The sequence below is a fragment of the Oncorhynchus masou genome, chromosome 8, assembly GCF_036934945.1.
Source record: "Oncorhynchus masou masou isolate Uvic2021 chromosome 8, UVic_Omas_1.1, whole genome shotgun sequence".
NCBI lineage: Eukaryota > Metazoa > Chordata > Actinopteri > Salmoniformes > Salmonidae > Oncorhynchus > Oncorhynchus masou.
The window spans coordinates 35,731,060-35,755,547 of NC_088219.1; the positions used below are offsets into that span (position 1 = coordinate 35,731,060).

General features: G+C 43.1%; 1 protein-coding gene across 1 annotated transcript in view; it reads left to right on the plus strand.

The window, feature by feature from the left end:
* Nucleotides 1-3,830: 3,830 nt before the first annotated feature.
* The window catches only part of LOC135544574 (G protein-coupled receptor kinase 5-like), a 32,397-nt gene continuing 11,739 nt past the window's right edge, over nucleotides 3,831-24,488 (plus strand). The window contains exons 1-10 of the mRNA XM_064972296.1: nucleotides 3,831-4,216; nucleotides 18,003-18,092; nucleotides 20,551-20,663; nucleotides 21,115-21,192; nucleotides 21,279-21,376; nucleotides 21,548-21,640; nucleotides 21,749-21,812; nucleotides 21,993-22,133; nucleotides 22,278-22,468; nucleotides 22,744-22,781. Coding sequence (XP_064828368.1) covers nucleotides 4,165-4,216; nucleotides 18,003-18,092; nucleotides 20,551-20,663; nucleotides 21,115-21,192; nucleotides 21,279-21,376; nucleotides 21,548-21,640; nucleotides 21,749-21,812; nucleotides 21,993-22,133; nucleotides 22,278-22,468; nucleotides 22,744-22,781 — 958 coding nt within the window. The 5' untranslated portion in view covers nucleotides 3,831-4,164. The remainder of the gene's footprint in view (nucleotides 4,217-18,002; nucleotides 18,093-20,550; nucleotides 20,664-21,114; nucleotides 21,193-21,278; nucleotides 21,377-21,547; nucleotides 21,641-21,748; nucleotides 21,813-21,992; nucleotides 22,134-22,277; nucleotides 22,469-22,743; nucleotides 22,782-24,488) is intronic.

The window sequence follows — 24,488 nt, forward strand, 5'->3', positions numbered from 1 at the left end:
GAGAAGATTAATTGTGTGTCGTCTGCATAGCAATGATAGGAGAGACCATGTGAGGTTATGACAGAGCCAAGTGACTTGGTGTATAGCGAGAATAGGAGAGGGCCTAGAACAGAGCCCTGGGGGACACCAGTGGTGAGAGCGCGTGGCGAGGAGACAGATTCTCGCCACGCCACCTGGTAGGAGCGACCTGTCAGGTAGGACGCAATCCAAGCGTGGGCCGCACCGGAGATGCCCAACTCGGAGAGGGTGGAGAGGAGGATCTGATGGTTCACAGTGTCGAAGGCAGCCGATAGGTCTAGAAGGATGAGAGCAGAGGAGAGAGAGTTAGCTTTAGCAGTGCGGAGCGCCTCCGTGATACAGAGAAGAGCAGTCTCAGTTGAATGACTAGTCTTGAAACCTGACTGATTTGGATCAAGAAGGTCATTCTGAGAGAGATAGCGGGAGAGCTGGCCAAGGACCAGGCACGTTCAAGAGTTTTGGAGAGAAAAGAAAGAAGGGATACTGGTCTGTAGTTGTTGACATCGGAGGGATCGAGTGTAGGTTTTTTCAGAAGGGGTGCAACTCTCGCTCTCTTGAAGACGGAAGGGACGTAGCCAGCGGTCAGGGATGAGTTGATGAGCGAGGTGAGGTAAGGGAGAAGGTCTCCGGAAATGGTCTGGAGAAGAGAGGAGGGGATAGGGTCAAGCGGGCAGGTTGTTGGGCGGCCGGCCGGCCGTCACAAGAAGCGAGATTTCATCTGGAGAGAGAGGGGAGAAAGAGGTCACTCCAGCCGACGCTTGGCATTGCGCATGGTGATCTTAGGTTTGTGTGCGGCTGCTCAGCCATGGAAACCCATTTTATGAAGCTCCAGATGAACAGTTATTGTGCTTTGCTTCCAGAGGCAGTTTGGAACTTGGTAGTGAGTGCTGCAACCGAGGACAGGCGATTTTTACGCGTTACTCATTTCAGCACACTGCGGTCCGGTTCTGTGAGCTTGTGTGGCTTATCACTTCGTGGACGAGCCTTTATTGCTCCTAGATGTAATAACAGCATTTACAGTTGACCGGGGCAGCTCAAGAAGGGAAAGGTGGCATCCTATGACTGTGCCACATTGAAAGATACGGAACTCTTCAGTAAGGCCGTTCTACTGACAATGTTTATCTATGGAGATGTCATGGCGGTGTGCTCGATTTCATACACCTGTCAGCAACAGGTGTGGCTGAAATAGCCGAATCCACTCATTGGAATGGGTGTGCACATACGTTTGTACATAATGGGTATTAATTTTATTAAAATGGTATTTCTTTAAATATAGCCTACACAATAGATTTTAACATACCAGTATTGGTGTGTAAACCTTCTAAAGAAATGCTGGTATAAATAATACAATATAAAAAATAAAAGTACATCAAATTATCCATTTATTTTTCCGAAGGTGGTTCCAAACGCGACTCTTATTTTGAAAAGGAATGCACCATTGTGCTACCAGCATGATATCCCGCTTCTCGGAGAACGGTCATCTAATTTTGTTGTACCGTGGACATCGCCTGTGTTTTCATCCCCTTGACAACGCAACTGACGGAAGAGTTTGGGGGACAAAACAGCTGACAAGCTGGCAGTGCTGTAGTTATATTACCAACAGAGGACGTGCTTTCTCTATTTTAGGTACATTGATCTATTGTTTCTCCGATATGCTGCCAATATTGTACTTCTAACAAATACAATATCCCCTCTACGCGGATTAGTGACGCGGAAGGTGTGGTGAGGTATTAGTGGTTGTGAAGGTTGCACAAGTACCTGTATTGTGCCCACCCTTAAGAAAAAATATTGCAGTCTGACTTGTGGAGTATAACTGCAGAAAACACCACGTCCAAAATAACCGTTTTTTTTTTACTACAGTAATTTTGCAGTGTAACTTTTTTAAATTTTCGCCTAAAATGACATACCAAAATATAACTGCCTGTAACTCGGGCCCTGAAGCAAGGATATGCATATTATTGATACCATTTGAAAGGAAACACGTTGAAGTTTGCAGAAATGTGAAATTCATGTCGGAGAATATAACACATTAGATCTGGTAAAAGAAAACTAATTTCTTTCTTTGTATTTTCTTTTTGTTGTTCCATTATCTTTGAAATGCAAGAGAAATGTCACAATGCATTATTTCAGGTTAGGCGCAATTTCAATTTTGATCACTAGATGGCAGCAGTGTATTTGCAAAGTTTTAGACTGATCCAATGAACCATTATATATCTGTTCAAAATGTTGTATCAAGTCTGCCCAAATGTGCCTAATTGGTTTATTGATACATTGTCAAGTTCATAACTGTGCACTCTCCTCAAACAATAGCATGGTATTCTTTCACTGTAATAGCTATTATAAATTATAAACATCCGCAGAGTACGCCCCTGCCTCACACAGGAAGCGGCGCAGGTCCTAATCCAGGCACTTGTCATCTCCCGTCTGGATTACTGCAACTCGCTGTTGGCTGGGCTCCCTGCCTGTGCCATCAAACCCCTACAACTCATCCAGAACGCCGAAGCCCGTCTGGTGTTCAACCTTCCCAAGTTCTCTCACGTCACCCCGCTCCTTTCTCTCCACTGGCTTCCAGTTGAAGCTCGCATCCGCTACAAGACCATGGTGCTTGCCTACGGAGCTGTGAGGGGAACGGCACCGCAGTACCTCCAGGCTCTGATCAGGCCCTACACCCAAACAAGGGCACATTTTCATCCACCTCTGGCCTGCTCGCCTCCCTACCACTGAGGAAAGTTCCCATGCTCAGCCCAGTCAAAACTGTTCGCTGCTCTGGCCCCCAATGGTGGAACAAACTCCCTCACGTTATTTCAGGACAGCGGAGTCAATCACCACCTTCCGGAGACACCTGAAACCCCACCTCTTCAAGGAATACCTAGGATAGGATAAGTAATCCTTCTCACCCCCCTCCCCCTTAATGATTTAGATGCACTATTGTAAAGTGGCTGTTCCACTGGATGTCAGAAGGTGAATTCACCAATTTGTAAGTCGCTCTGGATAAGAGCGTCTGCTAAATGACTTAAATGTAAATGTAATAAATTGAACAGTGTAGTTAGATTACCAATCACTTAAGCTTTCTGCACCTAACAGATATGTCTATGTACTGGGAAATGTTCTTGTTACCTATAACCTCATACATCCTGTAGAGAATAACTGCAGTTCAACTGCAGCACACTTTTATAATTTTTTCATGGCTTGCCTTTGGCAGCAACTTAGGGTACTAGGGGCTAACTAGCCCCCGTAAGAACAATGTCTAATTGCTGACACAAAAAAAGCACATTTTGGAGAAAAAAAATGTGGATGAAGATCATGCTTAGGCGAATAATCTACAAAGGGAAATGTTTTTGTTATTTCATGGGGGGTGCCAGTTACCCTGGTACTACGACAGAACATTATGGCATAGGGTTTCACACAACTGTGTTAAAATCCATTTAATCAGTTTTATTTAGAAATGATTTAGTAAGTAATACCTAAAAGCTAAATCTAGTTGTCTTATTTGAATTATTTAAATTAAATATGGGGGATAAATTGTGTTGCACATGTCACCATTAATATCCACACTATGGGGAGATTTGATGTAAAGTCCCTCTTTTTAACTCACATGCACATTCATTTTCTTTGTTCTTTCTGTGTTGTTCCTTTTCCATACAATCCATTATGTACAATTGCACTAAATCTCAGCAGTCTTAAAAAAGGCCTTTCAGGACCACAAGGTCCCCACCCACATGTGACTGAAAACAGGGGGAGAGATCTTGTGGTCTTAATGTGATTTACGGGGGGGGCACTTGCCCCACCCTTTATATCCTACCTGTGATGCCGCTGCCGGTGCACCTGGGCGCACCTGTATTCGTTTGGTCGGTTACTGTAGGCCGAAGCTCTGACAGATCGAACGCTTTAGCCTAGCCTACTTTATCCCACTTTTGAAACAAGTTTATGTTAGGGTAGGGTAGGCTACTGCGTTTTTAGATCGGTATTTGGTTAAGAAACACTTTCCCATTTTATGGAATCTATCTCCGCATGAGAACGAGAACCAGACTATGCGCGTCATCAGTAGAATGGATGGTGGTTAGATCTGTCATTGCAGACGGATGGTTTGAATAAGGTAAAGGAGAGAAAAACGAAAGTTGTTCCAGTCCGCATCACTCTGCAACAATGGAAATAGATAGTATGGCGGCAAACAGCGCACTCATCAGTGCCAGGGAAGGTAAGAAATATATAGGAAAAACTACTTCTTCCATTACCATATAGAAGCAAGAAAACATTTTCTTCAGGAAAACATTTTTTCTTCTAGTTGTCACTCGTCAACATGTCTGTCTTTATGCATTCGTTTTATTTAACCATGGAAGTCAGTAATGATGCGTCTACAGTTAGTTGTACAGTATATTCGTTTAAGAAGTTTAGAAGAACATAGCCTATTTACACCTCTGTTACAATGCTGTGTTGCCACATATGAGTAGGGGGGTTACAGTAGGCTACAGGCAGTGACGATTTTAGCAAGTACATATTGGTGGTGTAAACGAAAAACCTTTTTTTGCCAGCAAAGCCACTACACAACACTAAACAATACATTCATTGCACTATAAAGGTGACCACAAACTGTTAGGGCCTGCATAAAGCTGTCCCAACAGCAGAGTTTTATTTTCAACTAGATGAAGTGAAGGAGCCTTGTCTGGCAGCGAAACAGTTCATTCAGACTCATTACACTGCCTTTAAAAAAAACATAGCTGATATGGCTTACTTGTTTAAACAAATGTGGTTTCTACTGACAATTCAGATGTACAAACCCTGGCATAAGGGAACTACGAGTGGAAAAGAGGCAATCCATAATTTCGAATTGGGCCATTATAATGAGCGAACTAGGACAGACGTAGTCAACGTAACTATTTGACCAGCGCTTTTGAAATGTACAGTGACAGAACTCAGAATATGGACAGTTCTAGAATATGGACAGTTCTTACATTTTTCTCCCTGTACACCAAGTCAGAACCGCAGAATAAATCAAATCAAACTTTGTCACATACGCCAAATACAAAAGCTGTAGACCTTACCGTGAAATTCTTACTTACAAGTAGAGGTCAACCGATTAATCGGAATGGACAGAATGGCGGCAGTGTTGCCTAGTGGTTAGAGCATTGGACTAGTAACCAAAAGGTTGCAAGTTCAAATCCCCGAGCTGACAAGGTACAAAATCTGTCGTTCTGCCCCTGAACAGGCAGTTAACCCACTGTTCCTAGGCCGTCATTGAAAATAAGAATGTGTTCTTAACTGACTTGCCTAGTTAAATAAAGTTGTTTTTTTTAAATACATTTTAAAAAGTCAGAACCGTAGAATAAATCAAATCAAACTTTGTCACATGCGCCAAATACAAAAGCTGTAGACCTTACCGTGAAACTCTTATTTACAAGTAGAGGTTGACTGATTAATTGTAATGGCCGGTTAATTAGGGCCGATTTCAAGTTTTCATAACAATCGGAAATCGGTATTTTTTGGCGCCGATTTGCCGATTGTTATGAAAACTTGAAATCGGCCCTAATTTTTTAAATTTATTTTACCTTTATTTTACTAGGCAAGTCAGTTAATTAAGAACAAATTCTTATTTTCAATGACGGCCTAGGAACAGTGGGTTAACTGCCTGTTCAGGGGCAGAACGACAGATTATGTCCTGCGTTGCATATAATCTGACTGAGCATACAAGTATCTAAGTATCTGACTGAGCGGTGGTAGGCAGAAGCAGGCGCGTAAACATTAATTCAAACAGCACTTTCGTGCGTTTTGACAGCAGCTCTTCGTTGTGCGTCAAGCATTGCGCAGTTTATGACTTCAAGCTTATCAACTCCCGAGATGAGGCTCGTGTAACCGAAGTGAAATGGCTAGCTAGTTAGCGCGCTAATTGTCATTGTGTTGCTGGTTCGAGCCCAGGGAGAAGCAAGGATAGGGATGGAAGCTATACTGTTATACTGGCAATATTATAGTGCCTATAAGAACATCCAATAGTCAAAGGTTAATGAAATACAAATGGTATAGAGGGAAATAGTCCTATAATTCCTATAATAACTACAACCTAAAACTTCTTACCTGGGAATATTGAAGACTCATGTTAAAAAGAACCACCAGCTTTCATATGTTCTCATATTCTGAGCAAGGAACTGAAACGTTAGCTTTCTTACAAAGCACATATTGCACTTTTACTTTCTTCTCCAACACTTTGTTTTTGCATTATTTAAACCAAATTGAACATGTTTCATTATTTACTTGAGGCTAAATTGATTTTATTGATGTATTATATTAAGTTAAAATAAGTGTTCATTCAGTATTGTTGTAATTGTCATTATTACAAATACATTTTATTTATTTATTTTTAAATCGGCCGATTAATCGGTATCGGCTTTTTTGGTCCTCCAATAATCGGCATCGTCGTTGATAGATCATAATCGGTCGACCTCTACTTACAAAGGTAAAGTGACCAGTGGCAACCCGTCATTCAGGGCAGGTGGGGCTTTGAGAACCACATTTTTAGCAAACAATTTAAAAAATACAAATAATATAATGTATATGGTCTCTTTTTTGTTTTCTTGAGTAAGGGAGCTTCAAAATGCAAGTGTTTCAGCCTGGCTCGGTGCTTTCTGTGGTGGTAGGGCGGGCCAGCAGAAAATAGGAGCATTGCACCGTGATTGGCTCAGTGTTCTGTCACTCATGGGGACCTTCTGCAATGCCAAGCTTAAGTCCTTAGTAAGGGTAGACATCCAACATTTCAGCCCTGTGGGTACTGTCAGAGTTATATTTACAATTGCCCTTTCAAGAAAGCTCAAGGTCATTGGCCACAGAAATAACGTCAAATCACATTAAATGTACAGTAGCATTGATTGGACTGATCATGTCAACATCTTACTTTCACAATCTTAGCTAGCAGTCATCATCATGAATCAAGTCTACTGCCAAATCCTGTTTAATCCTTGTCATATGAAGAGAAATAACGAAGAGAAAATACAGATAAACTGTATCGGTGCTCATCGGCCATTGGACATAAACACTACACAACAATTTGGAGATCGCAAATTCAACAATGAGTTGTTTGTAAGGAATCGGGGACAGTGGCTAACTGCAAGCATTGCAACTGGGAAGTCGGGAATAAACAAGCTCAAACTGGGAAAATAAACTTTGAACAGTCATTAAACTCAGAATTGTAAATCCGGCATCTTTCTCTTTGGTGACAAAATTTGCTCTCAAAGGACCACCGCACGCACCACTTTCCTGTTCAAGCACATCACAACAACGTGAGTCCAAAAATGTATTGTGCTTCGTCATAAATTATGTAGGATGCCAGAGAGATATGTATCCCGTAGTTAAGAAAGTAATACTAAGTGTATGTTGTGTAGTAAGCTGCTAGTAGCCCATGTCCCTCACCCTAATAATTTGGTCTGTTTTCACCAACGCGGTATTGTAAACACATTGTTCGTGGCTGGCGTGCTGCTTTGACAGTGCTACTGATAGTAGTGGTGGCGTTTGACTTGTACGTGCAAATTCAGCACAAACAACCTTCTATAATAGAATTGTGTTATTTGACCAGTCAAATTAAAAGCTTATTTAACGTGTCAAATCGTGTTATATGACGTGTATCTTTTTCGACACACAAAGACCCAAACAGCATTCAATGTGCCTCACCCTCATAATTTGGTCTATTTTCACCTCTTAATTTCACCTACTGTTCTAACTTGGTGGTGCACATGTAGCCTATAGCATGTTTTATAGAAATGTAATCATCGAATATTGTAAGAGCTTTTATTGTCTGCTTCTATGCCCCCTTTATTTATCCTACGGCTTTGACTTGGTGTACAGGGAGTACACTGTAAGAACGGCCCATGTTCTGAATTCTATCGCTATACATTTCAAAAGTGCTGAACAAATAGTTATATTGACTACGTCCGTCGTCGCTCGCTCATGAATGTCTTAATCGAAATTACCGATTGCCTCTTATCTGCTTGTCTTCCCCTTATGCCATAGTTTGTACATCTCAATTGTCAGTAGAAACCACATTTGTTTAAGCAAGTCAGCCATATCATGTGTTTTTTAAAAAGGCAGTAAATGAGGCTGAATGAACTGTTTTGCTGCCAGACAAGGCTCTGTTGATAGCCAGGTGTAGCAGCGGTAAGGTGCTGGGACTGCTGTTGGGACTCTGCTGCTGGGCCAGTTTTATGTAGGCCCTAACAGTTTGTGGGCCCCGTTTGTCACCGTTATAGTGCAATTAATGTATTGTTTAGTGTTGTGTTGTGTAGTGGCTTTGTCGGCATGCATCCCACATTTTTGGTTTGTTTTCCCCACCATGCATAGATAATAAACAGCGAGTAGCAGCGGTGTAAAAACAAATGGGGGGGGGTCAATGTAAATACTCCAGGTGGTCATTTGATTATTTGGTCAGCAGTGTTATGGCTTGGGGGCATATAAGCAGACAATGAAAGCTCTTACAATATTCAATGATTACATTTCTCTAAAAACAGTCTATAGGTCACATGAGCACCATCAAGTCAAATTAAATCAAACTTTATTTGCCACAAGTGTAGACTTTACTGTGAAATTCTTACTTACAAGCCCTTAACCAACAGTGCAGTTTAATAAAAAAATATTTACCAAATAGACTAAAGTAAAAAGTAACACAATAAGAATAACGAGGCTATATACAGGGGTCACTGGTACCGAGTCAGTATGTAGGTGGGGGCGAAGTGACTATGTAACGCTCGTCGTTAAATGAAGACCAAGGTGCAGCGTGGCGTACATTTTCTTTCAATTTTAAATGTTCCAACAAAAACAATAAACAACTCAACGAACGTAAACCTTGGAGTGCAAATAACATGCAACACACAAAGACAAGATCCCACAACAGAAGGTGGGAAAAAGGGCTGCCTGAGTATGATCCCCAATCAGAGATAACGATAAACAGCTGCCTCTGAGAACCATACTCGGCCAACAAAGAAATATAAACATAGATTTCCCACCCTAGTCACACCCTGACCTACCAAATAGAGATTTAAAGGATGTCTAAGGTCAGGGCGTGATAGACTATGCATAGACAGCGAGTAGCAGCAGTCTACAAAAGGGGGTGGGGGGGTCAATGTAAATTGTCCGATGCCGATTTTTGTGATTTGTTTAGCAGTCTAATGGCTTGGGGTAGAAGCTGTTGAGGAGCCTTTTGGTCCTAGACTTGGCCCTCTGGTACCGCTTGCAGTGTGGTATCAGAGAAAACAGTCTATAATTTGGGTGGTTGGAGTCTCTGACAATTTTATGGGCTTTCCTCTGGCCTATTATATAGGTCCTGGATGGCAGGATGCTTGGCCCCAGTGATGTACTGGGCCATTTGCACTACCCTCTGTTAGAGATCGACCGATTATGATTTTTCAACGCCGATACCGATTATTGGATGACCCACAAAAAAAAGCTGATACCGATTAATTGGCCAATAAAAAAATAAAAAAATGTATTTGTAATAATGACAATTACAACAATACTGAATGAACACTTATTTTAACTTAATATAATACATCAATAAAATCAATTTAGCCTCAAAATTAAACATGTTCAATTTGGTTTAAATAATGAAAAAACAAAGTGTTGGAGAAGTAAGTAAAAGTGCAATATGTGCCATGTAAAAAAGATAACGTTTAAGTTCCTTGCTCATTACATGAGAACATATGAAAGCTGGTGGTTCCTTTTAACAGGAGTCTTCAATATTCCCAGGTAAGATGTTTTAGGTTGTAGTTATTATAGGACAATTTCTCTCTATACGATTTGTATTTCCTATACCTTTGACTATTGGATGTTCTTATAGGCACTTTAGTATTGCCAGTGTAACAGTATAGCTTCCTTCCCTCTCCTCGCCCCTACCTGGGCTCAAACCAGGAACACATCGACAACAGCCACCCACGAAGCATTGTTACCCATCGCTCCACAAAAGCCGCAGCCCTTGCAAAGCAAGGGGAACAACCACTCCAAGTCTCAGAGCGAATGATGTTTGAAACGCTATTAACGCGCACCCCGCTAACTAGCTAGCCATTTCACATCGGTTACACCAGCCTAATCTCGGGAGTTGATAGGCTTGAAGTCAAAAACAGCTCAATACTTGAAGCACAGCAACGAGCTGCTAGCAAAACGCATGAAAGTGCTGTTTGAATGAATGCTTACGAGCCTGCTGGTGCCTACCATCGCTCAGTCAGACTGCTCTATCAAATCAGACTTAATTATAACATAATAACACACAAGAAATAAGAGCCTTATGTCATTAATATGGTAGAATCCGGAAACTATCATCTCGAAAACAAGACGTTTATTCTTTCAGTGAAATACGGAAGCGTTCTGTATTTTATCTAACAGGTGGCATCCATTAGTCTAAATATTCCTGTTACATTGCATAACCTTCAATGTTATGTCATAATTATGTAAAATTAGGCGGCCCAAACTGTTGCATATACACTGACTCTGCGTGCAATGAACTCAAGAGAAGTGACACAATTTCACCTGGTTAATATTGCCTGCTAATCTGGATTTCTTTTAGCAAAATATGCAGGTTTAAAAATATATACTTCTGTGTATTGATTTTAAGAAAGGCATTGATGTTTAAGGTTAGGTACAGTCATGCAACAATTTAATTTTTTCCGTAAATGCGCTTTTGTTAAATCATCCCGTTTGGCGAAGTTGGCTGTCTTTGTTAGAAAGAAATAGTCTTCACAGAGTTTGCAACGAGCCAGGTTAGCAGGCAATATTAACTAAATATGCAGGATTAAAAATATATACTTGTGTATTGATTTTAAGAAAGGCATTTATGTTTATGGTTAGGTACTCATTGGAGCAAGACAGTCCTTTTTCGCAAATACGAACCGCATTGATTATATGCAACGCAGGACACGCTAGATAAACTAGTAATATCATCAACCATGTGTAGTTAACTTGTGATTATGATTGATTGATTGTTTTTTATAAGATAAGTTTAATGCTAGCTAGCAACTTACCTTGGCTTCTTACTGCATTAAAGTGTTCGACTAGTTAACTGTAAGGTTGAAAGATTGAATCCCCGAGCTGACAAGGTAAAAATCTGTCATTCTGCCCATGAACAAGGCAGTTAACTCACCGCCATTGAAAATAAGAACGTGTTCTTAACTTAATTGCCTAGTTAAATAAAGGATAAATAAAGGTGTAATAAATAAAAAAAAATTGGCCAAATCGGTGTCCAAAAATACAGATTTCCGATTGTTATGAAAACTAGAAATCGTCGCTCATTAATCGGCCATTACGATTAATCGGTCAACCTCTACACTCTGTAGCGCCATATGGTCAGATGCCAAGCAGTTGATATACCAGGCAGTGATGCAACCTGCTCTCGATGGTGCAGCTGTAGAACCATTTGAGGATCTGGGGACCCATGCCAAATCTTTTCAGTCTCCTGAGGGAGAAAAGATTTTGTTGTGCCCTCTTCACGACTATCTTGGTATGTTAGGACCATAGTTTGTTGGTGATGTTTTCCTGTAGTCCACGATCAGCTCCTTAGTCTTGCTCACATTGAGGGAGAGGTTGTTGTCCTGGCACCACACTGCCAGTTCTCTGACCTCCTCCCTATAGGCCGTCTCATTGTTGTCGGTGATCAGGCCACCCACTGTTGTGTCGTCAGCAAACTTAATGATGGTGTTGGAGTCGTGTTTGGACACACAGTCGTGGGTGAACAGGTAATACAGGAGGGGACTACATACACACCCATGAGGGGCCCCAGTGTTAAGGATCAGTGTAGCAGACGTGTTGTTGCCCACTCTTACCACCTGGGGGCGGCCCAACAGGAAGTCCAGGATCCAGTTGCAGAGGGAGGTGTTGAGTCCCAGAGTCCTTAGCTTAGTGATGAGCTTCAAGGGGAACTATGGTGTTGACCACTGACCTGTAGTCAATTTTATTTATTTATTTCACCTTTATTTAACCAGGTAAGCAAGTTGCTAACAAGTTCTCATTTACAATTGCGACCTGGCCAAGATAAAGCAAAACAGATCGACACATACAACAACAGAGTTACACATGGAGTAAAACAAACATACCGTCAATAATACAATAGAAAAATAAGTCTATATACAATGTGAGCAAATGAGGTGAGATAAGGGAAATAAAGGCAAAAAAGGCCATGGTGGCGAAGTAAATACAATATAGCAAGTAAAACACCGGAATGGTAGATTTGCAGTGGAAGAATGTGCAAAGTAGAAATAAAAATAATGGGGTGCAAAGGAGCAAATTAATTAAATAAATACAGTAGGGGAAGAGGTAGTTGTTTGGACTAAATTATAGATGGGCAATGTACAGGTGCAGTAATCTGTGAGCTGCTCTGACAGCTGGTGCTTAAAGCTAGTGAGGGAGATAAGTGTTTCCAGTTTCAGAGATTTTTGTAGTTCGTTCCAGTCATTGGCAGCAGAGAACTGGAATGAATGAACAGCATTCTCACATAGGTGTTCCTTTTGTCCAGGTGTGATAGGGCAGTGTGGAGTGCGATTGAGATTGTGTCATCTGTGGATCTATTGGGGTGGTATGCAAATAGGAGTGGGTCTCGGGTGTCCGGGAGGATGCTGTTGTTGTGAGCAATGACCAGCCTTTCAAAGCACTTCATGGCTACCGACGTGAGTGCTATTTAGGCAGGTTACCTTCGCTTCCTTGGGCACAGGGACTATGGTGGTCTGCTTGAAACATGTAGGTATTACAGTTCGGTCAGGGAGAGGTTGAAAATGTCAGTGAAGACACTTGACAGTTGGTCCACGCATGCTTTGAGTACATGTCCTGGTAATTCGTCTGGCCCAGCGGCTTTGTGAATGTTGACCTGTTTAATGGTTTTGTTCACATCGGCTACCGAGAGCATTATCACACAGTCATCCAGAACAGCTGGTGCTCTCGTGCATGCTTCAGTGTTGCTTGCCTCGAAGCAAGCATAAAAGGCATTTAGCTCGTCTGGTAGGCTCGCATCACTGGGCAGCACGCGTCTGGGTTTCCCTTTGTAGTCCGTAATAGTTTTCAAGCCCTGCCACATCTGACGAGCGTCAGAGCCGGTGTAGTAGGATTCAATCTTGATCCTGTATTGACGCTTTGCTTGTTTGATGGTTCATCTGAAGGCATAGCGGGATTTCTTATAAGCGTCCGGATTAGTCTCCCACTCCTTGAAAGCGGCAGCTCTAGCCTTTAGCTCGATGCGGATGTTGCCTGTAATCCATGGCTACTGGTTGGGATATGTACATGCAGTCATCGATGCACATATTGATGAAGCCGATGACTGAGGTGGTGTATTCCTCAATACCATTGGATGAATCCTGGAACATATTCCAGTCTGTGCTAGTAAAACAGTGCTGTAGTGTAGCATCTGACCACTTCCGTATTGACCGAGTCACTGGTACTTCCTGCTTTAGTTTTTGCTTGTAAGCAAGAATCAGGAGGATAGAATTATGGTCAAATTGACAAATGGAGGGCGGGGGAGAGCACCAGCTGTTATTGACAAAAAGACACACACCCCTCGTCTTACCAGAGGTCGCGTCTCTGTTCTGCCGGTGCATGGGAAATCCCGCTTGCTCTATATTGCCCGCGTCTTCGTTCAGCCATGTCTCGGTGAAACATAAGATGTTACAGTTTTTAATGTCCCGTTGGTAGGATAATCTTAATATTAGGTCATCAATTTTATTTTCCAATGATTGCACATTAGCAAGAAGAATGGAAGGCAGTGGGAGTTTACTCGTTCGCCTCCGGGTTCTCAGAAGGATCCCCGATCTACGTCCCCTTTTCCGGCGTCTTTTCTTCACGCACAAGGCATGGATCTGGGCCTGTTCCAGTGAAAGCAGGATTTCATTGTCGTTGGACTCGTTAAAAGAAAAAGTTTCTTCCAGTCCGCGATGAATATTCACTTTTCTGATGTCCAGAAGTTATTTTTGGTTATAAGAGACGGTAGCAGCAACATTTATGTACACAATAGGTTTTTTTGAAAGTTACACAAAACGCAAAAAAAACAACTAAATAGCACAAATGGTTTGGAGAATGTAAAACGTGTTCTTCAGCGCATCTCAACAGTTCCAACAGTCAGAACAGTAGGCTAAATTATGAAGTAGGAAAGGGACCAAATTATTAGGGTGAGGCACTTGGGCTACTAACAGCTTACTACACAACATACACTCAGTATTACTTTCAGTATACATATTTCCCTGGCATATTACATCATTTATGCAGCAGCATACAATACATTTTTGGACTCACCTTGTTGTGTTGTTGTCACGACTTCCGCCGAAGTTGGTCCCTCTCCTTGTTCGGGTGGCGTTCGAAGTCACCGACCTTCTAGCCATCGCTGATCCTCTTTTCATTTTCCTTTGGTTTTGTCTTGTCTTGTATCACACCTGGTTCCAATCCCATACATTACATTTTGTGTATTTAACCCTCTGTTCCACCTCATTGTCCTTGTCGGTGATTGTTTCTTTGTAAACTATGTGCAAGATATGTTCTGGTGTGCGACGGATTTTGTACCCGCTTGTATTATTTTGTATATTTTGGTTTTCGGCGTTTTTGAGCACTTATTAAACTGCTCCGTTTTATACCAAGTTCGACCTCCTGCGCCTGACCTCCCTGCCACCAGCACGCACCCTTACAGTTGTGCTTCACTTGAACAGGAAGGTGGCGCAGCGGTCCTTCTTGTGGGCTCTAGAAAGAGACCCGAAAACCCAACTTGGAATTCCGAGTTGGATGACTGTTCAAAATTATTTCCCGTATTTTCCCAGTCTGAGCTAGTTTTATCCGAGTTCCCTGTTGTCTTGAACTCACTGAAGTCTGAGATTTGCCAGTTCCGAGTTTCCAGTTGTTTTGAACGCGGCAGAAGTCATGGCGATGTTGCCATGAGACGGGGGGAGACCCGTGACAAATTCCAGGGATATGTGAGACCAGGGACGGTGAGGGACAGGCTGAGGTTGAAGGTAACCAGCTGGAGCTTACTGAGGAGTCTTGTTCTGTGCACAAATCGTGCATGCGGCGATGAATGCTGAGACGTCAGGGCCACTAAAAGCGTTGTCGCACAAAGGCCAAGGTTTGACGGGAGCCCGGGTGGTAGGCAAGCCTGGAGGAGCGGGCCCACTCCAGGACCGAGGAGCGGGCCCACTCCAGGACCGAGGAGCGGGCCCACTCCAGGACCGAGGAGCGGGCCCACTCCAGGACCGAGGAGCGGGGCCCACTCCAGGACCGAGGAGCGGGGCCCACTCCAGGACCGAGGAGCGGGGCCCACTCCAGGACCGAGGAGCGGGGCCCACTCCAGGACCGAGGAGCGGGGCCCACTCCAGGACCGAGCGGGGCCCACTCCAGGACCGAGGAGCGGGGCCCACTCCAGGACCGAGGAGCGGGGCCCACTCCAGGACCGGAGCGGGGCCCACTCCAGGACCGAGGAGCGGGGCCCACTCCAGGACCGAGGAGCGGGGCCCACTCCAGGACCGAGGAGCGGGGCCCACTCCAGGACCGAGGAGCGGGCCCACTCCAGGACCGAGGAGCGGACCACGTCAGGACCGAGGAGCGGACCACGTCAGGACCGAGGAGCGGACCCACTCCAGGACCGAGGAGCGGACCCACGTCAGGACCGAGGAACGGACCACGTCAGGACCGAGGAGCGGACCCACTCCAGGACCGAGGAGCGGACCCACTCCAGGACCGAGGAGCGGACCCACTCCAGGACCGAGGAGCGGACCCACTCCAGGACCGAGGAGTGGACCACGTCAGGAACAAACATCCGGTTATCCCCCCCCCCCCCCCCCACGAGGTGGGAAGGATGGTCTCGGGTTCTGGGGTTGTAGCCGTGGGGCTATAGCGGCGTGACAGAGCATCCGGCTTGGCATTCTTGGATCCCAGTCGGTATGAGAGGGAGAAGTTGAACCGGGAGAAAAGCAGGGCGCCGCTAGCTTGCCTGGAATTGAGACGCTTGGCGGGGCGGAGATATTCCAGGTTCTTGTAGTCGGTCCAAACAATGAACAGATGTTCCACCCACTTCCAGCCAGTGCCTCCACTCCTCCAACGCCATCTTCACCGTGAGGAGCTCACGATTCCCCACATCGTAGTTCCTCTCCATGGCATAGAGGCGATGGGAGAAGGCGGCGCAGGGATGTAACTTGAGGTCCAGGGCAGAATACTGGGACAGGACAGTCCCCCATTCCAACATCATATCAAAATTTGGAAAAAGTCAAGGGGTCTGAATACTTTCCGAATGCACCATGTTCTTCAGACTTTTACTGAAGCAATTGTTGATATCTTGAAAACGATGGGTTCCAGCTAAGATTCTCTTGGAAAATATATGCTGAAATACATTTGTCATATATGGCAGTACTGGTTTTTTTAGATAGAAAGATAAGTGTCCTTTTCAAATGCAAGCAAAATATTCTGACGTCATCCAGTGTCCGGAAAAGTGGATTGGCGGTAGAGGCACGTCGATGGTCTTATTTGCATGCTTTGTTACAATATTTCAGAAACATTTAAATATTTTTTAAATGTTTTATTTAACTGGTAAAGGTACATTTTTAAATACATCAAGAGAAAAAAAAGGACCTATTAGGGTGTGGTGCCTGGCAGTCTATTATCCAGGGTACATGTTAAGTATGCAATCCTAATACACTATGCCTTCGACAGGACTTTTTAAAAACATTCAAAATGACAACAAATGTGTTGTGATAGAGTTTTATCAAGAAATGTTTAAGATTCAAATGTTTATTTCAGACTCAGTAACATCCACAACGGTCGTTTTTCCTCTCTTAAAGTACTAATGGGAATGACACGTTTCTTTTAATTATTGTTTTTGTGTTCAACCAAGCCTTTCCTTCCAACTGACCATGCATGTTTTGACATAAGGTCTACGAACTCAGACTTTTGCTAATTAGTTCAGTCTGCCCAAAAAGTGTGTCTATTTCATGTAACATACATAACGCTTCTTATTTGCTTTTTCTCCAACATCCCCTTTTTTGGGGTATACCCTCCCCAAGGGGTACTGTAGACACCAGTGGAGGCTGCTGAGGGGAGGATGGCTCATTACCACGAGCCTGTCCTCCCCAATTAAGGTGCCACCAAACTCCTGTGGTAGGCACACACATCAAAAGATAACTTTATATTTTGATTTTCCATTCTGTGAGACATTAATGTTGGGATTTTGCGTGAGGTCACAAAACAGGTTGGGCTCCTCTCTAGATTCCATCTGTCAATGACATCATCAGTAGGGGACACATGTAAGCTGGACACAGCTATTTTTTGCACTGTGAGTGTGGTTTTTTGTGGTTTTACTATCCTTGTGGGGATTAGAATTTTCAGACAAGTGGGGACATTTTGCTGGTCCCCACAAAGAAAAAGGCTATTTTAGGCTTAGGGGTTAGGTTTAGGGTTTGGTTTACAATTAGTGTTAGAATTAGGGTTAAGGGTTAAGGTTAGGGAAAATAGAATTTTGAATGGGAATCAATGGTTTGGTCCCCGCAAGGATTGTATAACAAACGTGTGTGTGTGTAGGATGCAGTGCTACTGTATGTGGACCCATAGGCTTTGTTCCTGCTCCTAGACCTATTTATAGATCTCTCTTTTGGAATGGATGGATGCCAGGGCTAGAACCTGATTGACAAGGAAACTACACACACATACACACTGGAACAAAGGCTGTTGTTGACAGACTGATAGTAATCTATTTCCAGTGTGTTGAGGTGAACGAAAAGGTAAACAGAGCAAAGACCTTCAGGTTAAGGTTGTAACTGCTCAACTAGAAGCCTGAATCTGTCCAGTTATCAAATGTGAAATGTTTTGGTCTTACTGCTGATATTGTTTATCTATTTATTTTATTTCTGAAGCCCCCTGTTAAGATATCACACACAATACATAACCCAAAGGGTTGAATAAACTCGCATGCTTTTGGGTAAGAAAAACAGTATACTACGACAGCTCAGCTGTAAAATCAAACGTCTTCTCATTCTTCCCTACCCTATTGCATCTCTCTCCAGGTGGACGAGGAAAAGGCAGGAGTTGGAAATGGAGAAGGATGCTGCGCTTCCCTCACATAAGCCAGTGTATGGAGCTGGGCAACACCATCGGTCAGTGTGTGTTTGTTTGTGTGTGTATATATATATCAGGGCTGTGCTCCGTTCATAATTTTGGAATTGACTCATGAGTTGAAATTTGAATTGAATTGACCACACCCAACAGGATGTAGAATTTGAATGTCAGGAAGTAGAATTTAATTTGGTTCAATTCAAAGAAATTCCACTCAATCGTTGAACATGAGAGTTTCATTGAATCCGACAGGTCACACTTCCAGATAACAAAGAATATATAACTTTTCTCTATAAAAGAAATGTCATATGCTCTTTGAAACTTAATAGCCAATTATATGTCCACCAACCATTTCATTTGTTTGAAAAATAAATGTAAGGCATCAGGGTCAACTTGAGGGTTAAACGAATGCATTCTGGGAAATGTATTATTTTTCCCATATTGAACAAAATGTAAGTGATTACTGAAATATAATAACTTAGAATATTCACATACAGGTTTTGTTTTCCTTGATCATACATTTTAAGGTTTTGTCCTGAAAATCTATTGTATCAACAATATTTCATATGCGTGTTGAAGTCGGAAGTTCACATGCACCTTATCCAAATACATTTAAACTCAGTTTTCACAATTACTGACATTTAATCCTATTAAAAATTCCCTGTCTTAAGTCAGTTAGGATCACCACTGTATTTTAAGAATGTGTAATGTCAGAATAATAGTAGAGAGAATTATTTATTTCAGCTTTTATTTCTTTCATCACTTTCCCAGTGAGTCAGAAGTTTACTTAAACTCAATTAGTATTTTGTAGCATTGCCTTTAAATTGTTTAGCTTGGGTCAAACGTTTTGGGTAGCCTTCCACAAGCTTCCCACAATAAGTTGAGTGAATTTTGGCCCAGTCCTCCTGACAGAGCTGGTGGAACTAAGTCAGGTGTTTAGGCCTCCTTGCTCGCACACGCTTTGTCAGTTCCGCCCACAAATGCTCTATGGGATTGAGGTCAGGGCTTTGTGATGGCCACTCCAATACCTTGACTTTGTTGTCCTTAAGCCATTTTGCCACAATGGGGTCATTGTCCATTTGGAAGACCCATTTGTGACCAAGCTTTAACTTCCCGACTGATGTCTTGAGATGTTGCTTCAATATATCCACATAATTTAAATTCCTCATGATGCCATCTATTTTGTGAAGTGCACCAGTCCCTCCTGCAGCAAAGCAACCCCACAACATGATGCTGTCACCCCCATGCTTCACAGTGGGATGTTGTTCTTCGGCTTGCAAGCCTCCCCCTTTTTCCTCCAAACATAACGATGGTCATTATGGCCAAACAGTTCTATTTTTGTTTCATCAGACCAGAGTGAATTTCTCCAAAAAGTATGATATTTGTCCCCATGTGCAGTTGCAAACCGTAGTCTGGCTTTTTTTATGGCAGTTTTGGAGCAGTGGCTTCTTCCTTGCTGAGCAGGCTTTCCGGTTATGTCGATATAGGACTTGTTTTACTGTGGATATAGATACTTTTGTACCTGTTTCCTCCAGCATCTTCACAAGGTCATTTGCTGTTGTTCTGGGATTGATTTGCACTTTTTACACCAAAGTACGTTCATCTCTAGGAGACAGAACATGTCTCCTTTCTGAGCGGTATGACGGCTGCGTGGTCCCATGGTGTTTATACATGCGTACTATTGTTTGTACAGATGAACGTGGTACCTTCAGGGTGTTTGGAAATTGCTCCCAAGAATGAACCAGACTTGTGGAAGTCTACAATATTTTTTTCTGAGGTCTTGGCTGATTTCTATTGATTTTCTCATGATGTCAAGCAAAGAGGCACTGAGTTTGAAGGTAGGCCTTGAAATACATCCACAGGTACACCTCTAATTGACTCAAATTATGTCAATTAGCCTATCAGAAGCTTCTAAAGCCGTAACATAATTTTCTGGAATGTTCCAAGCTGTTTAAAGGCACAGTCAACTTAGTGTATGTAAACTTCTGACCCACCGGAATTGTGATACAGTGAATTATAAGTGAAATAATGTGTCTGTAAACAATTGTTGGAAAAATTACTTGTATCATGTACAAAGTAGATGTCCTAACCGACTTGCCAAAACTATAGTTTGTTAACAAGTAATGTGTGGAGTGGTTGAAAAACGAGTTTTAATGACTCCAACCTAAGTGTATGTAAACTTCTGACTTCAACTGTATATAATGACATGTTTGATGTTTTATGTACAATATGTATATTTGTATAGACTACACCTAATATACAATAGAAGAGGCATTTGAATTTCAATTCATTTCACTGAATTCAGTTCTATTGCCTTTAATACCAATTTCAATTGAAATTCTGTATCATGTTTACTACTTCAATTCAAAATGACTTATGATGCATTCTCAATGCAATTGTGAATTGAGCACAACCCTGGTATGTATGTGTGTCTATGTGCGTGTGTGAGTGCAAGTTTTGTATGTGTAATACTGTATGTTTGTAATGTGTTTGTTTCAGCGAGAGACTACTCCAGTCTGTGTGTGAAGCAGCCTATTGGCAGACAACTATTCTGTCTCTTCTGTCAGAGCAAACCTGAGCTACGGCACTGCAACTCCCTACTGGACAAAATGGTACGATCCACTATATAGGCCTTATTCACGATAAAGGAGGTGGTATGGTCCATTTTGGGGGATATGATCCGACTGAATGCGGCAAGCTGATGTTAAAGTACACTCTGCTGAAAGACCTGTGTCATAGCAAAGTGATGCCATATTTCCGAAGGGTGTGTGTATTGGGCGCACGGCCAGGAAAGAGTTCTAATATGATAACTTTGTTAGAAACGTAAAGTATGTTACAGTATGCAGAAGACGTCTTATGTCTACTGGGTTATAAATAACTTTGTTATTCAGATCTCTCTGTGTTTCCTTATTGGCCTGGATTCAATGGCATGCTGAGATTTAGTGACCTGGGTCGTTCATGAAGAACGATCAAGCAATCAGTGACAGATGCTAGATGGGGATCTTCAAAATTCATGTTGACAAAACAGGAATCACATGTGCAGATCTCTTTGAATTTTTACAGGGGGAGTATGAGGTGCAATCAGATGAAGATAGGAAGAGTTTTGGCATGCAAATCATTAACAGGTTCCTCAGTAGACAGGTACCGTCTTTACACACACACATACACTAAGGGTTGATTTCTCACTTTAGATTTGTGCTAAATAACTGTGTATGTTCTCCTGCCAGTCGTCTGAGTGTGTACAGGTTGTGGAGAGCTATGGTAAGAGGTGCAGAGAGAGTCTGGAGGTGTGGCACGGTAGAGACATCTTCATTGACTGCACAGAGTGAGTCTGACCCTTAACCTAACCACAGATCTCTAAACCCTGACCTCCCTCTTACTCCAACCTTCCCCATGTTGCTCTCACCCTTCCCTCCACTATCTTACCCCACACATGAGTGAATGTGAATGTGTGTGCTGTGAAGTAATTCACCCTTCTTTCACTGTGTGATCACAGTGACCTCCATGAGTTCCTGAGTGGTGCCCCCTTCCTTCAGTACCTGCAGAGCATGTACTTTGAGCGTTTTCTGCAATGGAAGATGGTAGAGAGGTCAGTGCATATGGACGGGTGTGTGTTTGACTGAGTAATCAAACTAAGTGAGATATGTCCCCACGTGCTTGACACCCAGCCACTAACTGTGTATTTCTCTCCCACCAGAAAGCCCGTTACCAAACACACCTTCAGACAGTACAGGATGCTGGGCAAGGGAGGCTTCGGGGAGGTTAGGCTTCTTTCACTACACTTCTTTTCACAAAGTTTTGGAGAGAAATCAAAACTCTGAAAAGATAGAGCCCAAATCCAACTGAGATACAAATTATTAACGACAATTTTGATCGTGAGGATTCAGCTCATACAATCTCCGCCTCCCCATCCTTCTCTCGCTTCCTCCCCTCTCCCCCAGGTGTGGGCATGCCAGGTGCGAGCCTCTGGGAAGATGTATGCGTGCAAGAAGCTGGAGAAGACTCACATGAAGAAGAGGAGAGGAGAGGCCATGGCCCTCAACGAGAAACAGATACTGGAAAAGATCAACAGCAGATTTGTGGTAGGGTTCTTCACACAATCGGACTCTCTCTCTTTCTCTCCATCCTCTTCTCTTTCTTTCCATCCTTTTTCCCTCATCCCCTCTTTTCTTTTTGTCTATCTACGTCCTCTCTTCCCCTCCATCCTCCCATAACTCTATCTCTAGGTGAGTCTGGTGTATGCGTATGAGACCAAACAATCTCTTTGTTTGGTGCTAAGCATAATGAACGGAGGAGACCTGCGGTTCCACATCTATAACATTGGTCCTCCAGGCCTGGAGCCGGCCAGGGTTCGGTTCTATGCTGCTGAGGTCTGCTGTGGTCTCCACCACCTCCACCAGAAGAACATTGTCTACAGGTCAGTAGACACGGGCTCTGTCCTGATTCTACACTCTTTTCCAGAAGTGTGCCCTCGCACACTCCCCTTCATGGATTTAAAAGCATAGGATTGGTGTAAGTATTGACTGAAAGGAGTCCGTCCCCCCATTGTAAATCTGTGCGAGAAATTGTTTGCCCACCTCTTGCACACTTCTGGAAAAGGGTGGAGAACTGGAACACAACCAGATTAAAACAGATTGTGACATTGAAAAGGCACTGTACTGACTTCTGTCTTTTTTGTTTTTTTTGTTTCAGGGATCTGAAACCGGAGAACATACTTCTGGATGACAATGGTAGGCACACTTTAATAATATCACAATCCAGGAGCGCAACTTTGGTTTGAGAAGTGGTGGTGGGTGGCATAATTATTATTATCCAGTCAGATAAACACACCAAACAAAAGTTGAAAGTTGCACCTCTGTCGCAACCTTATCTGTGCTTCACGCCCAGATCAGATCACGCTTCCATCGATGCAGAATCTAGTTTCCCCAAGCAGGATATCCTGGTGACGTCATTTCAGATTTTCTTTTCACACAAACGGTTGGTCTATCAGGAAGTAAATTGACGGTGTGTGATAAGCGGGTCTAGTATATATTTAGATCAACTTATTTGCACCTGTTCCAAACTTGGCAGTGTGTTGGAGGCACCTGTAGATGATATCAACCATACCACTGGAATTAGTAACTACCTCACAGGATACACACACTCTGCCAATGTCACCTGCCAAAAACATCCTACTTCTTCCCTCATATACAGTGCATTCGGAAAGTATTCAGACCCCTTCACTTTTTCCACATTTTGTTACAGCCTTATTCAACATTGCATTACATTGAATGGGGGGAGGGGGGGGGGGATCTACACCCAATACCCCATAATGACAAGGCAAAAACTGGTTTAGTAATTTTTGCAGTTTATTAAAAATAAAAACAGAAATCATTCTGTATTCAGACCCTTTACTTAGTACTTTGTTGAAGCACCTTTGGCAGCGCTAACAGCATTGAGTCTTCTTGTGTATGACGCTACAAGCTTGGCACACCTGTATTTTGGGAGTTTCTCCCATTCTTCTCTGCTGATACTCTCAAGCTCTGTCAGGTTGGATGGGGAGTGTCGCTGCATAGCTATTTTCAGGTCTCTCCAGAGATGTTCGTTCGGGTTCAATCTGGGCTCTGGCTGGGCCACTCAAGGACATTCAGAGACTTGTCCCGAAGCCACTCCTGCGTTGTCTTGGCTGTGTGCTTAGGGTTGTTGTCCTGTTGGAAGGTGAACCTTCGCCCCAGTCTGAGGTCCTGAGCGATCTGGAAAAGATTTTCATCAAGGATCTCTCTGTACTTTGCTCCGTTCGTCTTTCCCTCGATCCTGACAAGTCTCGCAGTTCCTGCAACTGAAAACATCTCCCCATATGTGACGCTTGGCATTCAGGCCAAAGACTTCAATCTTGGTTTCATCAGACCAGAGAATCTTGTTTCTCATAGTCAGAGTCCTTTGGGTGTCTTTTGGCAAACTCCAAGAGGGCTGTCATGTGTCTTTTACTGAGGAGTGGCTTCCATCTGGCCACTACCAATAAAAGCCTGATTAATGGAGTCTTGCAGAGATGGTTGTCTTTCTGGAAGGTTGCCCCATCTCTACAGAGGAACTCTGGAGCTCTGTCAGAGTGACCATTGGGTTCTTGTTCACCTCCCGGACCAAGGCCCTTCTCCCCCGATTGCTCAGTTTGGCCAGGTGGTCAGCTCTAGGAAGTGTCTTAGTGGTTCCAAACTTCTTCCATTTTAAGAATGATGGAGGCCACTGTGTTCTTAGGGATCTTCAATGCTGCATAATTGTTTTGGTATCCTTCCCCAGATCTGTGACTCGACACAATCCTGTCTCGTAGCTCTAAGAACAGTTCCTTCGACCGCATGGTTTGGTTTTTGCTCCAACATACATCGTCAACTGTGGGACCTTATATAGACAGGTGTGTGCCTTTCCAAATCATGTAAAATCAATTGAAATTACCACAGGTG